This window comes from Populus nigra, chromosome 18 (genome assembly GCF_951802175.1).
Source record: "Populus nigra chromosome 18, ddPopNigr1.1, whole genome shotgun sequence".
Lineage (NCBI taxonomy): Eukaryota > Viridiplantae > Streptophyta > Magnoliopsida > Malpighiales > Salicaceae > Populus > Populus nigra.
This window is the reverse complement of record NC_084869.1, coordinates 7,532,047-7,547,081: the sequence shown is the minus strand read 5'-3', so window position 1 is coordinate 7,547,081 and position 15,035 is coordinate 7,532,047. Positions and strand designations below refer to the sequence as shown.

General features: G+C 32.8%; 1 protein-coding gene across 1 annotated transcript; it reads right to left on the bottom strand.

The window, feature by feature from the left end:
• Positions 1–9,924: 9,924 nt before the first annotated feature.
• On the bottom strand, positions 9,925–13,554 carry LOC133678469 (SNAP25 homologous protein SNAP33-like). Its single transcript, XM_062100765.1, has 6 exons — positions 13,418–13,554; positions 12,279–12,834; positions 11,552–11,645; positions 11,099–11,229; positions 10,448–10,545; positions 9,925–10,238 (listed from the first exon to the last, which is right to left on the bottom strand). The coding sequence occupies exons 2-6, from the start codon at positions 12,771–12,773 to the stop codon at positions 10,139–10,141; spliced, it is 918 nt and encodes a 305-aa protein (XP_061956749.1). The 5' UTR covers positions 12,774–12,834; positions 13,418–13,554; the 3' UTR covers positions 9,925–10,138.
• Positions 13,555–15,035: the final 1,481 nt, after the last annotated feature.

Sequence of the window (15,035 nt, the reverse complement as noted above, 5' to 3'; positions counted from 1 at the left end):
ATTCTTAGTTTTTAAAACAACTAATCCATTTTTCTTTGCAAGATAAAAGAACGTTTGTAAATGTTTAAAATGTTTTGAAGAGTTTGAAAAAATAAGAACATCATCAATGTAAATTATGCAAAATCTTGAATATGGATTAAAAATATAATTCAAGATTCTTTGAAAATTCTAAGAAAGAATTTTTAAATCCAAATGGCATTACATTTCATTCATATTAACCAAAAAGAATTGTAAATGCAGTTTTATAATGATCTTTTGGATGAATCTTTATTTGCTAAAAACCTGATTTCATATAAAATTTTAAAAATACAAATGTAGAATGTAATTTTTACAATAAATCTTTCTTGTTTGGAATATGATATATAATCTATTTCAAAGCTTTATTCAAAAGTTTGTAGTGTATGACGAGTCATGGTGTGCCTCTTCTATTTTAAATTTTTTATCCACATAAAAAGTCACACATGACCAAGGCGATCTAGATTTTTGTATAAAACATTTATATTGTAAATCTTGGATTTCAAGTCTAAAATGATATTCTAGCTCTCTATTCATCTGGATAAGTCTAGCTTTTATAGGTATTTGGTTTTCCATTAAAATTGTCATCATAGGGTAGATCAACCACATGCTATTTTCTTTTCCAAAAAGTATTTGGTAAATTAGAATAAATCTTTGATTTTATTTTGTTTTGGAAATCTAAAGTTCCCTTTTGTAATATAGGATTTTGTAATTGTTGTTCTATTTAAAAAAAAAAATATATCTTGTTTGAGATGCATGAACTGAGTTTTCTTTTCAGAAATCAAAGCGTTTATTTGATGAATATAAATAGAATATGCTTTGATTATATTAAGATTTCTAGTTTTTGGTTTTTCTAGTAAAGGAAAAACAAGTTTTAAATCATTAATTTTTGAAGTAATATTTCCATGGCTAGTTTTATAAGGAGTGATCATATCACTGAAAATAGTGCCCAGAATAATAATATGATTAATATCATTTGTAACAACAAAAAAAGTTTTTAAGATAAAAACCATTGTTTAAAATGGATGCTTAAGTTTTATTTTTTATTACTAATTTAGTATTGTTTGTTGTAGAAAGTTTTTTAGAAGTACTTTGTAAGAATCATTTTGGAACTATTTCTTCTTTGATACAATTTAAATATGCACCTATATCAAATAAGACAATAGTATCTATTTGAAAAAACCAAGGAAATTCTTATGAAATGCTTTTTTTGAAGTAATTTGAGTTAAAATATGGAGAAAAACTTCAAGAACATACTCAATGTTTGTCAATGTATGAACTTTTAGGTCATGTTCTATATCATAATTAGACTCTGATTCCCTATTAGAATCTAATTCATTTCCTAATTTTGTAAAAAAAAAAACTGTAATATGGCAAAATCTTTTTGTTGTGCTTGTTTAAGGTTGCTAAACTCAGTTTTGATTTTAGATTGTAATTCTGGGATAATAGCTAGAGGTTTAAATAATTTTTTTGTTGAGGATTTTTGTAAGATCATAAGTATTTGTATTAGTTATAGGTAGAATGGAATGACTTTGAACAAGTTATGGTGGTTCTAGTTTATCAAAAGTATTTAAGAGTTTGTTTAGGTAAGTTTTTTATAGTTGGGGATCATCAAGATGTTTAATCGCTTTAAGGATGAATTCTTGATCTCTGGTAAGGACATTGATTTGTCTGGAAATATGGTCAAAAAAATCTTCTAAGTCATAACTATATGTTACCAACTTATCAATTAATAGAGGTTCTTAGAAGTGTGTTAAGGGTTTGTTTCAGTTTCAAAGACTTCAAGTAAAAGAGATTGAATATGATGAATAACTTCTTCTTCTAATTGAAGTTCATGTAGTTTGGTGTTTACATGATAAAAATTGAAAGTATGACCTTTTTAGCCATATTTGTGACAAGGAATGGTTTTGAGGTTAAATCTAGGTTTGGATTGAGAAATTTTTGTTGGTTTTTTATAGGAGATTTTGTAGTAAGGTTTAGATTTGGTATGAAAACATTTTTTGTATTTATTAGTTAATTGTTTATGAGGTGGTTTAGAAGGTTTTGGGTGCGTCTTGGAACAAGTACCATCACATGTTGACTTTTCAATGGATAAGTAAAACCATTAACAAAGACTTTTTAACTCCTGTTTGGTTCGTTTTATTTCTCACTTAAGATGTTTTTGGAGTTTAAGATCTTGACAGATCTTGAGACCTTTCTTTTGGGTGAAGCTAAAAAGTTCACCATATATTAGTTGGTCATAGTGGATAGTTTTGTTGCTAGAGGTGTCTTTGATTTTGTTTCTAACTCTCTCTCCTAGAAGGGTAGGTAATCTAGCAAGAAATTTTTCTTTCCAGAAAGGATTGTTAGAGTTTTCTTAGAGCATAAAACGAGTGAGAAATGTGTTTTTGTACCATTAAAAGTCACTAAGTTTTTTGCACTTAATATTTGAAAGAACAACATTTTTATCCTTTAGATGTGATGGATCACCTATGAAATGTAGAGAAATAGTTAGCATCAGGGTTGATACTATATCTTGGATGGTGTTGCCAGATGGGTTAAGGATTGGTGTTTGGTCTTTATATGTTTGAATGTATTATAGAATCTCCAATCATTGGGCATTAATAAGATAGTAATCCCACCATTCTTTTAGTTGACCAAAAAAATCATACAATTAAAACTTCATTTATGGCTTCGTCTAATAACCAATATGAGTTTTGTAAGCATTGATAACTATGATCATTTGTTGTAAGGTATTTTAGATGTTGTATTCTGTCATTCCATCAATGTTCCATTCATATAGAGAAGAGGCATTGAACTTATGTTGGTTAATAATGCCTAGTTCATTTTTGCATTCCTATATCTAGTGTAATAGGAGTTGTTCTAGGTGTATGGTTTCTCCAATAAAGTTTGTTTATTTCATAAATCTCTTATTGAAAGGCTTTTTCTTCAGCAAAAGTTTGAGTTTTGTCATGTTGTATGGTGTTTACATGGCTTATAGAGGTTTAAGGGTGGTTACTGATTTGGGGTGTGTTAGGGGCAATTAAGGTGGAAGAGGAAACTTCAAGGTGGTTGAGATTTTTCATACAAATTCGCATGTTACTCGTGAAATTGTAATCGTAGTTTTGTTTTTATTTATTTTCATATTTTTCTTACTTCTTGAGTCATATACACATATTTGGATACATTGCTAAAGTTGTTATATTTGGTGTTGATTTAAGTTCTGTAAGAATCAAAGAAAGGTGAGATGATAGGAAAAAGGCGTAACGAGCATATTTGAGTGAAAAGAATATATTTAAGTGAAACACAAGAAGAGTGTAAACACTTGAGAGAGTGAGTGAGGAATACATATTTCTTATCAACTAACCAATTTTTAGATTAAAAAATGTCAAAGGCAAGTAACAACATGTCACCACAAAGAGGAGACAATAAAATTGTAACTCAGTTACGCATTATAAATCAACAGATGGATTCATTGACCAATAAATTTGGAGATAGGTTGGAGAGAAAACATGTTAATAATCATGGTAGGGTTCAAATTAGGTCTGAGCGAAGAGAATTAATGCAAGGAGGGTTGTTAGGCGAGTTGATACTAATATGGATGAGTTTATAGTTAATAATGTGAATATAAGTGATGTTGATTTTGAAAATATGTTCGTAGGACATTGGGAACCTTTTTGACAATAGCATAATTGTTAGTTTATAAGGAAAATATATGGTGATAATTTTGGATAGAGGGTAATTATAGGTATCGGGACCATAATGCTGAGTTAGGTGGAAATTTAGGTATAATTAAGCTGAAAATACTAGCTTTTCAAGAAAAGCCTGATCAATAAGTTTATTTAGAATGAAAGAAGAAGGTAGAATGGATTTTTTAGTGTCATAATTATTCAAAGCCCAAGAAAGTCAAGCTTGTTGCTTTTATTGATTATGGCATTGTGTGGTGAGGTCAGTTAGTGACAAACCATATGAAGAATTATGAGAGGCAAGTTGATACTTGAGATGAGATGAAATCCCTTATAAGGTGGAGATTTATACGTAGCCACTACTATAGAGAATTGTATCGAAGGTTGCAGAGTTTGAGTTAAGGTATAAAGAGTGTTGATGAGTGCTTCAAGAAGATGAAACTTGTTGATGAGTGCTTTAAGAAGATAAAACTCGCTATGATTCGAGCTAATGTTGAGGAGAGTAGGAAGGTTATTATGGCTAGATTCATGAATGCCTTAATCATGATATATCTCATATCGTGTAGTTGGAGGAGATGGTGCATATGACCATGAAAATGGAGAAACAACTTAAATAAAATAGTACTATTTGGCAAAGCCAACCATTAGGTCCTTCGAAACCTTGGAAAGCCAATTGAAAGGCTAACACTAGAGGTGGTCCATCATATTAGAATGAGGGCAAGATTGAATACCCTAAAGAGAAGAAAGACACCTTGGCTTTTGTTAAAGGTAACAATGTTACTCCTACTTCTCGTATCTGTGACATTAAATGCTTTTGTTATTTGGGTTTTAGTCATGTTACTTCACAGTGTCCAAATAAAAGAGTCATGGTTATGAAAGCTAATAATGAGGTTGAGATCGATGAGGAGGATGAAGATGAGAAGATGCCACCATTGGAGGATGTTAATGATGTTTGTGTTAAGAATATGATTGAGGTAGATGCACTTGTGATAAGGAGAGCACTGAATATGCATTTCAATATGGCTATTTGGAAGGTTAAACAGAGAACATATTCCATACGAGATGTCATGTTCATAATAAGGTATGTAACTTAATTATAGATGGTGGTAGTTACATTAATGTAGTTAGTACTGAATTGGTGAGAAAGTTGAATTTGCACATTACCAGACATCACATACCTTATAAATTATAGTGGTTGAATGATGGTGGTGAAGTGAAAGTGAATAAGTAGGTTTTAATTGTTATTTCTATTGGTAAATATTGTGACGAGGTATTATATGATGTTGTGCCAATACAAGCCAATAACTTGTTGTTTGGTAGACCATGACAGTATGATAAAATGGTTATGCATGATGTGATGACAAATATGTATTCCTTTAAAATGAATGGAAGACCTATAACTCTTGTATATTTGACACCTATGCAAATATATGAGGAGCAAATGAAATTGAAGAAAAAGAATATGGTTGAAAAAGAGAGCTTGTATATCAAGGGATTTTCTTTGTTAACAAGATTCTTCTTGATTTTGATGATGATGTTATTCTTCAGTTTGGTACTGATTTGTTAACCTTATAAGATGTTTTTCATGATATAGATTTAAGGTTGAATTTTTTTAAAGAAGGAGAGGATAATATGAACCAAGTCAGGTCCGAATTTGGCCTTAAAATGTCTACTGACCTGTTTTGCGAGATCAGACATATCTCTCAAACTATGGATCAGTGTGAGCTGGAATTTTACAGGGAAATACTATACACATGGAAATATATTTTAGAAAATTTTCAGATCAAATTGAGTTCAAAAACATATTATTTCAAAGGGTCAAAGTTACTAGACAAATCTTGTCAAACCTACCACTCTGGACCTTTGTGTACTGTTAAGGACATATCTGAAGCTACAAGTGGATTTTTTCTGCTATTCAAGAATGGATGAAAACTATACATCTCAAGCTTTCCAACTATATATAGTAGGCCCAGTAACTCATCCAAATCAAAATGAGAATAACATGTTTGAAATATGACTAAAAATCTATCAAGAATGTGCAAAAATTAGAGATGCAGGCTACATAGAGAAGTTTTGCTCTGAAGACTTTCTTTTTATTATCCTATTTTATTTATTTATTTCTTTATTAATAATTATTTTTAATTTGGGTTTGTTTTGGTCTATTAGATATTATTTAAGAGTTCATTTCATTATTGGACTTATGTTAGTTAATTACTAGTTTAGACCCATTATCATGCAACCCAAAAGCAGTCTATTAGGGTTAATGTAAAACCCAACAAAAAGATAGTGTTAGACTAGCCTATGCTAGTAAAGAACTAAAGGAAATAAACCGGCTTGCTTTAGGTGGAAAGCAGGGGAGGAAACCGGTCTATCTTAAGTGGGAGTTGTGGGGTGGTAACCAACTCTAAGATAACCTAAAAGGAGGATAGGAACAACCATGATTAGCACCCAAACAACCCCATCTTAATTAATAGGAGTATAAATGCAGGAGAGGAAAAAAAGGTGACTTTTCTTCTCCCCCAAAACAGGTTGCAGTTGGTTGGAACAACTCTCTTTTTCTCAAAGAAAAACCCAATAAACCCAACTGCATACACCTCCCTTGAAAGTTGGAGAAGAAGGGAGAGTTAGAGAAAAACAGAGGTGGTCAAAGCCATGGAAGAAGAAGGAGCCTAGACCTCTCCCAGAACCGGCAGCAGCCATTGCTTCAACACACACTCCTTTCCAAGAAGAAAACCAAATCAAACCAGCCTGCATGCAAACCCTCTTGAGTGTAAAGTGAGTAGAGAGTTGGGAAAAAGAATAGAAACCCAAAAACATGAAAGAAGAAAGAGCCTAGAAGACCCGCTGAAACAAGCAGAAGAAGAAAAGAAGAAAACCAATAGAAGAGAGGAAGGAAAAACTATTAAAACCTTTCTTAAAGCTACTTAAAATTGTAAGGTATGAACATCATCACTTTTTTACTTGTTCTTGAAACTCCAGGACCAAAGGGAAAAAGAAAACCCTAAGGAAATGGCCTAGGATTTCCACACCTATGATTAAGGAGAACTAGATTAAAAAGATGGATGAAAATAGGGCTAAATAAGGGGACCTAACAAAGAAAATAAATAATTTTAAATACGCAAACCTAGAAGGAGGGCCGACCATAGTGAAGGCTGGATAGAATACGAATTAATGTGACGAAATGCATAGATTATTACCTTGTTAGAGTCTTAGATCACGCTGGAACCAAAACAACATTTATGCTTGTGTTAATGATGTGATTTCTGCAATATGATTGAAGAAATTGTGTGAAAATGTGTTGGAATAATATTATATGTAGAAATGTGTTATCATTAAACCTTAGAAGCATGCCAAAGCTGAAACAAGAGTTACGCCATATTAATAATTTGATTTTGTTTGTGTGATGAATGAACATGTATGATTATAAACCAAGTAGATGATATGCATTGAGAAATGTTATTGTGGATATACTTGTGATAAGACATGTTGAATTGCATGTACTCATTAGGGAAGTAAAAGGCAGCAATGCTTCGGTTTAAGGGAAAAATCATGAAGAAACCTTACATGATGAACATCATTAGAATGACATGAAATAGTATGAAAATAGAACTTTTAGGTATTCTTGAATTGTTATAAATTGTATTGTTGAATTGAGATATTTCAATTAAGAACTTGAAGTAGATGTTCTTGACAAAGGTTAGGCCACGACCTTGGAATGATAGTTAGGGAGGACCTTGTAAGAATATATATGTTGTGATTATAGGGTTCTTGAAAATATGTAGGAAATGAAAGTTTCTTTGAAAATAAAGTAATGATAATTTGTGATGCATGAAAACACTTGGTGTGCTTGTCAAATTTATCTCTCATGTAATTAAAATTCTAACAGTCTTACTAGCCAACTTCTAGTTGAAATTACAACTTAAAAACAATGTAATTTGGAGTTGGTGTCTTTATAAAGGTTGTAGGTATGAATGTTATTTTTTACATGGAACTAGTCTCGACTTATTTGGAGTTGTATAACTCTTGATATGAGAAAAATACTAAGTAAAGGTCCAGACCAACATAGTATTAGACAAATTTTGGGTGCTACTATAAATGTTAATTTTAAGCCTTAGAACAATGTAATTTAGAGCCAGTGTCTTTATAAACATTGTAGGTATGGATGTTATCTTTCACATAGAACTAGTCTCGACTTATTTTTAGTTGTATAACTCCAGATATAAGAAGAACATTAAGTAAGGGTCCAAACTAACATAGTACTAGACAAATTTCTTATGGTACTGTAATGAGTGAGTTTAGATATGTAGATAGTAAAACTAAGTGTTGTGTCCTCATGAAAGCTATAGCCCTATGTATTATCTTTCCATAGAGACTAACCATGCTCCAAAAAGAGTTATAAAACTTTAGTTACGATTAAAACATCAAATAGTGTGCAGGGTTGGGTGGACTAAACCAACTAGGACTAATCAAGCTTTAATCTTTACTTGGAATTTGTTGTTGATTAAAGGTTCTAACACTTGGAATGATATAGTGAAAAATTAATGAAATGAACACTGAATGTGTGATATTATCATGGAATAGAAACATTACATGTTTCCCTTGCTTCATAAACTTTGAAAGTGAATTTGGTTGTGGTTTATGTCCAAAACTAGGTTGAAGTATGGTCTTTAGAAGGAAAACTTGGTATTGACCATGTGCATGAATTTAGGGAAAAAAATGTCAGAATGACTTAGTTTTTGTTGATGATTTTCAGTGTTAAAATAACTTAATTTTTACTAATGATTTTCAATATTAAAATAACTCAATTTTATTGATAATTGTCAATGATTTCCTGTATAAAGAGAGGATTTAGCTTTTGTTAATGATTTTCAATGTTAAAATAATCCAGTTTTGTTAACCATTTCAGTATCATAAAAATATTATCATTATTATTATTATTATTATTTGTAGATTCTGTTGTTTTTCCTCATTTGATTAGTTTTTTCTATTTGCTTTTAGAGTCTAAGACGCAATGCCATTACCCTTTTTTTCACCACTGATTTTTATGTTTTTTCTTATGGCTCCACCCTTTTTTCATCTAAGGTCTCCTTTCTTGCCGGTCTTCACTCCGTATGTCGGCCCAGAAGAAGGAGCTAGAACTTTATCCCTTTGGGCGAATCATTACCCTTGATTTTGGAAAAACAATCTTTTCCGCCCGGCCTTCTTTGTACCCTATACTATCTGGGCTGTCCTTGTTGTATGTTGACAGCAAGATGAAAGGGGGAGAAGGTGTGCTTCATGTTGAAAAATCAGCGAGTTCAATAGGTTTTGGGGCGTATTTGCAGCTGTAGCTGAAGGGCAATGGGGAGAGGGAGAGGAGCGTGTGTGGCTTGTCTAGTGTATATAGGACAGAAGGTATGTGAGAAGAGGAAGGCCTGTCATATCTTAGCTTTGAGAGGAAAGGCTGTCTTGTTCAGGTTTGAAAGCAAACAACGAAGAAGAATGCAAGGGGAAGTGGAGATGCGACAAGCCCAGGCTGAAACGGCAGCCAAGGCCAAGGCCAAGGCGCCGGGTCACCTGAATTCCAGGTAAATTCGCCCAAGTAGCTTCTCAAAATGACGTGGCTCGCTACTCCCTGTGTTTTTTTGAACGTGCCTCTGAATCAACGACGTTTCCGTCGGCGGCGTCTCCTTTCTTTGTTTCCCTGGTTTGGTCCTCCCATTTTCCTCTCCATCATTTTTCATTCTTTGTTTAAGTGCGCTTTTAAGATTATAAAGAGAAAGAACCATGGACGGGTGTATTGGAAAATAGGGTTAGGAATGAAGGGTGTAGATTTTGTACAAGGAGATTATCAGGTAGCTTGTCAGAAGTTCCACGATCAGTCTCTATGTCAGCAATAGTACTTTGGTGCATCGTAACCTTGCAGGAGAAGCTTCTTGCAACATTGCATTCGCTCGTGGCCCTAAAGTAAAAAGAATTGGAAGCTTGTGATGATCCATCCAAGTATGAATAAGCAGGGCAGGGCACGCATCGCTTGCTGTTTGCTTGTTCACTAACTGTCGTGTGTCCTCGACGTTTTACTGCCATTCACATGCAATATGTTCACCATTGGCATTTTGAAGATATACAATTTTCCTTCTACTGATGAGCGATGACGAAGGAAGGTTACAGAAATGAATCAATACTATTGCACTTAGCCAAGTATTAGCATTGGCCGCATCTTCTTTGGTCAGATGTCAGTAATTGCTTCTGAAATTTGAGCAAATAACAGAAAAATGTATTTATTAATTCCGAATTGCCTTAAAAAATGCGTTGGGAAAAGTCTCACTGGGATATATTGCCAGATACCAACTGTTTAAATTACAAAGTATTTGCATATCGGTTAAGAGCATCGAATTCCATGCAGAAAGAATAATAGTGAGAAGAGGGAGACCGACATCAGCAGATCAGTACTGCTGGCAACCATCACAACCTATCCTCTACTTTCGAAGTAAATGAAGGCCACGTTTATTTGCTCCCCCAAGACGGGAATTTAGCTCATCCACATCATCCTGGACGTGATCCAGAGCGCCGACTTGCCTGCAATTATCACAGAACGATCACAATTACAGACGGAGTATTTCTATCTCAAACAACATGATTTCTTAAACAAAGCATTTTGACTTTGTTTTTTACAATCAGGAACCACTACTCGGATATTCACAATGAGAGAGCGATGAAAGAGAATACCAAACATTTGCACCAAATTAATCAACAAATGCTGCTGTGTATCATATAAAAAAAGTCACCTGTCAAATTCAGTCCCCATGTCAACAGCCATTTTCTTCAACTCTCCTATAACGTTACTCAAATCAGACAGTGCATCATCTTGCTTTGACTTCTCAAACTGTTCCAGAACAATCCCAAACAGTAAAAGATGGGTACATTGAAGAAGCATAAACTCATGGCAGACTTGTACATTGATAGAATTGAAACCCAAAATGATTAAATTGACTGTCTGTGATAATGGAGGATAGGTAAACTCAAATAGCTATACAATGAGAAACCAAAAACCAGAATGAACAAATTACTTGGTGGTTGGAGTCGTACAAGACTACAAGTCTGTCCTTATGATCTAACTTGGAGACAGGGAAAAGTATGGACACGCTTACCAATATATACAAATCCTAACCCAAAGTGGAAACACTAAATTGATCTAGAATGGAAGAAATAGTGCAGTGAATCTCATGTTTGAAAGAATTGGACAAAGGTCTCTGTCTCCTCCACCAGATGGAAAGAAGGAAACAAGAAAGAACATGTATATAAAGTTCACAGTACCAAGAAAGCTTCATCCATTATCATTTTTTATTTTTTTTGTTGAAATTTTCTGTCCTGTGGCCACAACAGTGTACCTTTTTATTTGCTATGAATCATGAGCACATCACAAAATAAAAACAAACCTCAACTTTCTGAAATGCGTTGGCTGTCTCCGGAAGGGGTGTTTTCGTGCTTGACCGTTCCTTGGGTGCAAGATTCAAACCCAAATTCTCCCTCTGCTCCAAGTGGTTACCCCTCCTTCGAGGTGAAGCATCTGCAAAGTATCAAACCACAGATAAAGTATCATGTTATGCTCTACATGTCAAAGGGCATCCCCTCTCCAGCACTGTTCTTCCTCGGGGGCTTTTTCATCTTTACATTAGCTTTTACGTAGCAAATAAAAAATGAATAGTTAAAAGTAAAGAAAAAACAGAAATGAACACATGTCAAATACAAAGAAAAATAAGGTGGAACCACCCAACCATTTTCAGCATATGAACGATGATAGGTGGTAATTCATAAACTAATATAATATAATTTTTTATGAGAAAAATTGACAAATAAGTGAATCCCAACCCATAGGGAAAGAAACTAACCTCTTGTGATAACAGGGCCCCTAATTGCACGATTCTTCTTCGGCTTCCAAGTTTTAGAGAACATGCCCCCAAGACTTCCCAAAAGCTTCTCACCCTGAAAACAGAAACAACAATGAAAATGTCCCTTTTACTCAATAACATCAACAAGAGAACACTATAAATTAGAAATGAAAATCAAGAAGAAAAATTAGGTGATCACAAAGGCACAAGAACTAATATTCTAGGCCGAAAGTCTTAGCACATTTCAACAAAGGTTTTTTCCTGTGCAGCTGTGATTGAGTGGTGGCAGGGGATATGGTCCAAGAGTTTGAGCCGAGTGGATAAGAGGCAATAGCGGATGATAGTTTTCACCTGTTAGATTTCTTCAAAATACTCCTTTTACTCCCCGTAACTAAACTCACAAAGCTCAATCTAAAGAAAGAACTGCTGTGAACTTTGAAAGGAATAATTGAAATCATAAAACACAGAGCAATAGACCCTTGCAGCTTGATTAATCGATAAAGACCCAAGCAGCACGTAAATGATGATCATATTATATAGCAAACTCATCAAACAGGATGTTGCTTCCAAAATTATCCAACTAAACATGCAATAGAAAAATTTTGAGCATCATTTCATGGATTAATGTTAACAACCGCTATATGCAAGCCCATTTCATTAGGTGAGAAAATCTAAGCAGGATACATTAAATTCATCAACCATAAAGTCAGATTTTAAACAGCCATACCCGACTAAGATCATGATCTATCTCAACCGCAACACTGTGGGTCTTGGTGATTTGCTCACCCTGTTGATGCAAGGTGATCAAAGTTGTCGTTGCACCCTCTCTCATTTCTTCAGCAATCTTCAAGCAGCCATTTACTGCTTTTGTAGTCTCCTCAGCCTTGTAAACAGCATAATTCTCCAATTCTTGAACTGGTTGATTCTCTAGTCCTCCCAAGTCAAGGAAATCATTTTTGTACTTATGCCTTGAGGATAAAGCAAGGGAATATGTAGATGAAGAAGACGACCCTCTTTCTTCATCATTATCTAAAGGATTGGTGCGAAAATTGGGTGAAGTTAGATTGGGTTCAGAAGAAGTTTTCCTTGATGGTTTAAGGGATTTCTTGGTGCCCACCGCATTCTCAGATTCAAAATGGTTTGACCGAGAAGGAGCAGGACATTCAGGGTCAGCTTTGTTATGCTCAGAAATCTTCAAGGGAGATTTCTTTGAACCAAACATTCTGTGAATGAGTGTAATGAAGAGTTTAATAAGGCCGATGGTAAGAAATCAATTAAGATTCCTGCATAAAATGAAGAAACAAAATACATTTGAGATTGTGATAGCTGTAATATTACGGCATACTATAAACGGATTCCTGAAACTCCAGCACAGTTAAATTTTGAGTTCTAAGGGGTTTTGTAAGAGAAAGAAAAAGACATTAGTTGAAAATAATAAAGATAGTAAGAGCATAAACCAGCAGAATATATAGGTTTGCATAGAACAAAAAAACCATTGGAGATTAAACGCTATCACAATTTATGCAGGTAATAGAACCAAAGCGAATGAATGTTCGAACAGTAAATAAAATAATTTGTTGTCTCCTCCTCATTAATAAAGATTTATTCGCTGTTTAACATTCATTAAGAACCAAAATAACTTGAGTTTTCCGTGCCAGCACCAAGCATCCATGCAGAAACATTAAACACACGGAACGACATCAACGAAACAAAAAGGGTATAGCAAGAAAAAGAAAAGAATTGACGGATGATGACAAATCAAGAAGTGCGAGAAAAAACATTAAACACATATAAATTAAAAACAGTGATGATCAAGAAGAAAAGAGAAGATGAGAGAGTCTGCAGGATAAATAAATAAGATTTTACCGTATTATCGATAGAAAGATTAATGCAGGAGCAGGTAGCAGGACGATGGAAATCCAAAGCATCTCTTCTTGTTTTTATAAAGAGAGCAATTTCAACGCGGGGGAACAACAAAGTAAGAGAAGGTGAACTGCAGAAGAAGAAACGGTCTGGTCTACTATGGGACACGGTCTTATTTTAGTTTATTATTATCATTATTATTATTATTAAAAAAAAACTATCTGCATGTAGATTTTTTTAATTATTTTAATTTTTGAGAAATTATGGTTTATAAGCAACTTAATTTTTAAATTTAAAGAAAAGTATAAATTATCATTGTATATAATAAAACACAAAAACTTATACACTATAAATACTTTTTTTTTTAATAAACATAGCTTTTAAAGTCAAATCAAGATCTAACCTAGTTTTTTAATTCATTTGTTTAATTACTTTTTGCAAGTGAAAAACAATTAGCCATGCCTTTTGGAAACGGTAAAATAAACTGTAAATTGAAGATGTACAAAGAACCCTAATTTATAAATTTTTGTTTAAAACTTGTTGGGTAAGACAACATTAAGTTTTTCCTTAACAAAACAATAAAATCTTTTGTTGCATGAGACATATATGCAAGGTATGTATAAAAATGATAAAAATAAAAGGAAAAAAATTTATCATCTAGTTTTATAAAAACCAGAAATCTTATCTAGTTTTTTAAGAGATTTTTGAATAATTAGCTAATTTTGATAAGAGAAAGTGAAAATCATTCTAAAACGTTATATTTAAGGGGGTGTTTGTTTGATGAAAAGTGGTTTTCTAGAAATCACTTTCTAAATTTTCCTGTGTCTATTTGTCATTAGAAAAATTAGTTAACGGAAAACACTTTCCAGTCAAAAGAAAATTTAGCTTGGTCTCTAGAAAAGTGTTTTCGTTTTATTTTGAAGCGGAAAACACTTTCCGGAAGTTGTGAAAAATTTAGAAATGTCATATTATTTGCTGATTATATCAAATTTAATCCTCAAACTTTTGATTGCTATATATATTTTGTTTTGAATATTTTTTTTTCAATTCATCCATTAGAATTTAATTTTTATATTAACTTTGGTCCTCATTTTTATAATTGTTATTTGCTTTTTCCTTATCATTTTTTAATTGAAATGTTTTACTTATCAAATTTGGTCCTCATTCTTTTGATTGTTACTTATTTTATTTGAAATAATTTATGAAATGGTAATTATTATTATTATTTTAATTTCTTTATCTTTTAATTTTTTTATTTGTTAGATTTGATCTCTATTATTTTGATTATTATTTATTTTATTTGAGATCATTTATGAAATTATATTTTTTTTCAATTTCATTCTCATTCAAATTTTTAATTTGTAAGATTTGTTCCTCATTATTTTAATAAACTTGAAAAAAATAAAACACTAATAAATTATTTTCCAGCTCATTTTTCATGACATAACCAAATTGATGTGCATCATAGAGATTATAATCCATCTCGTAAAGCTGAACCTAATCTACAAGAAGATTCAGATGGTCCAATAACAAGAGCGAAAGCGAAACAATTGCAAAGGGCCTTGATAAGTCAAATTGAAATGATTGAAGCTGCTTCGGAGTTAAAAGCTAGCAATCTGTT

Coding starts and splice junctions, on each gene's coding strand:
- LOC133678469 (XM_062100765.1), bottom strand. CDS start 12,773: ATGTTTGGTTCAAAGAAATCTCCCTTGAAGATTTCTGAGCATAACAAA. Junction 11,230..11,551: donor GGGCCCTGTTATCACAAGAG/GTTAGTTTCTTT, acceptor GATACTTTGCAG/ATGCTTCACCTCGAAGGAGG. Junction 10,239..10,447: donor ATGGGGACTGAATTTGACAG/GTGACTTTTTTT, acceptor TGATAATTGCAG/GCAAGTCGGCGCTCTGGATC.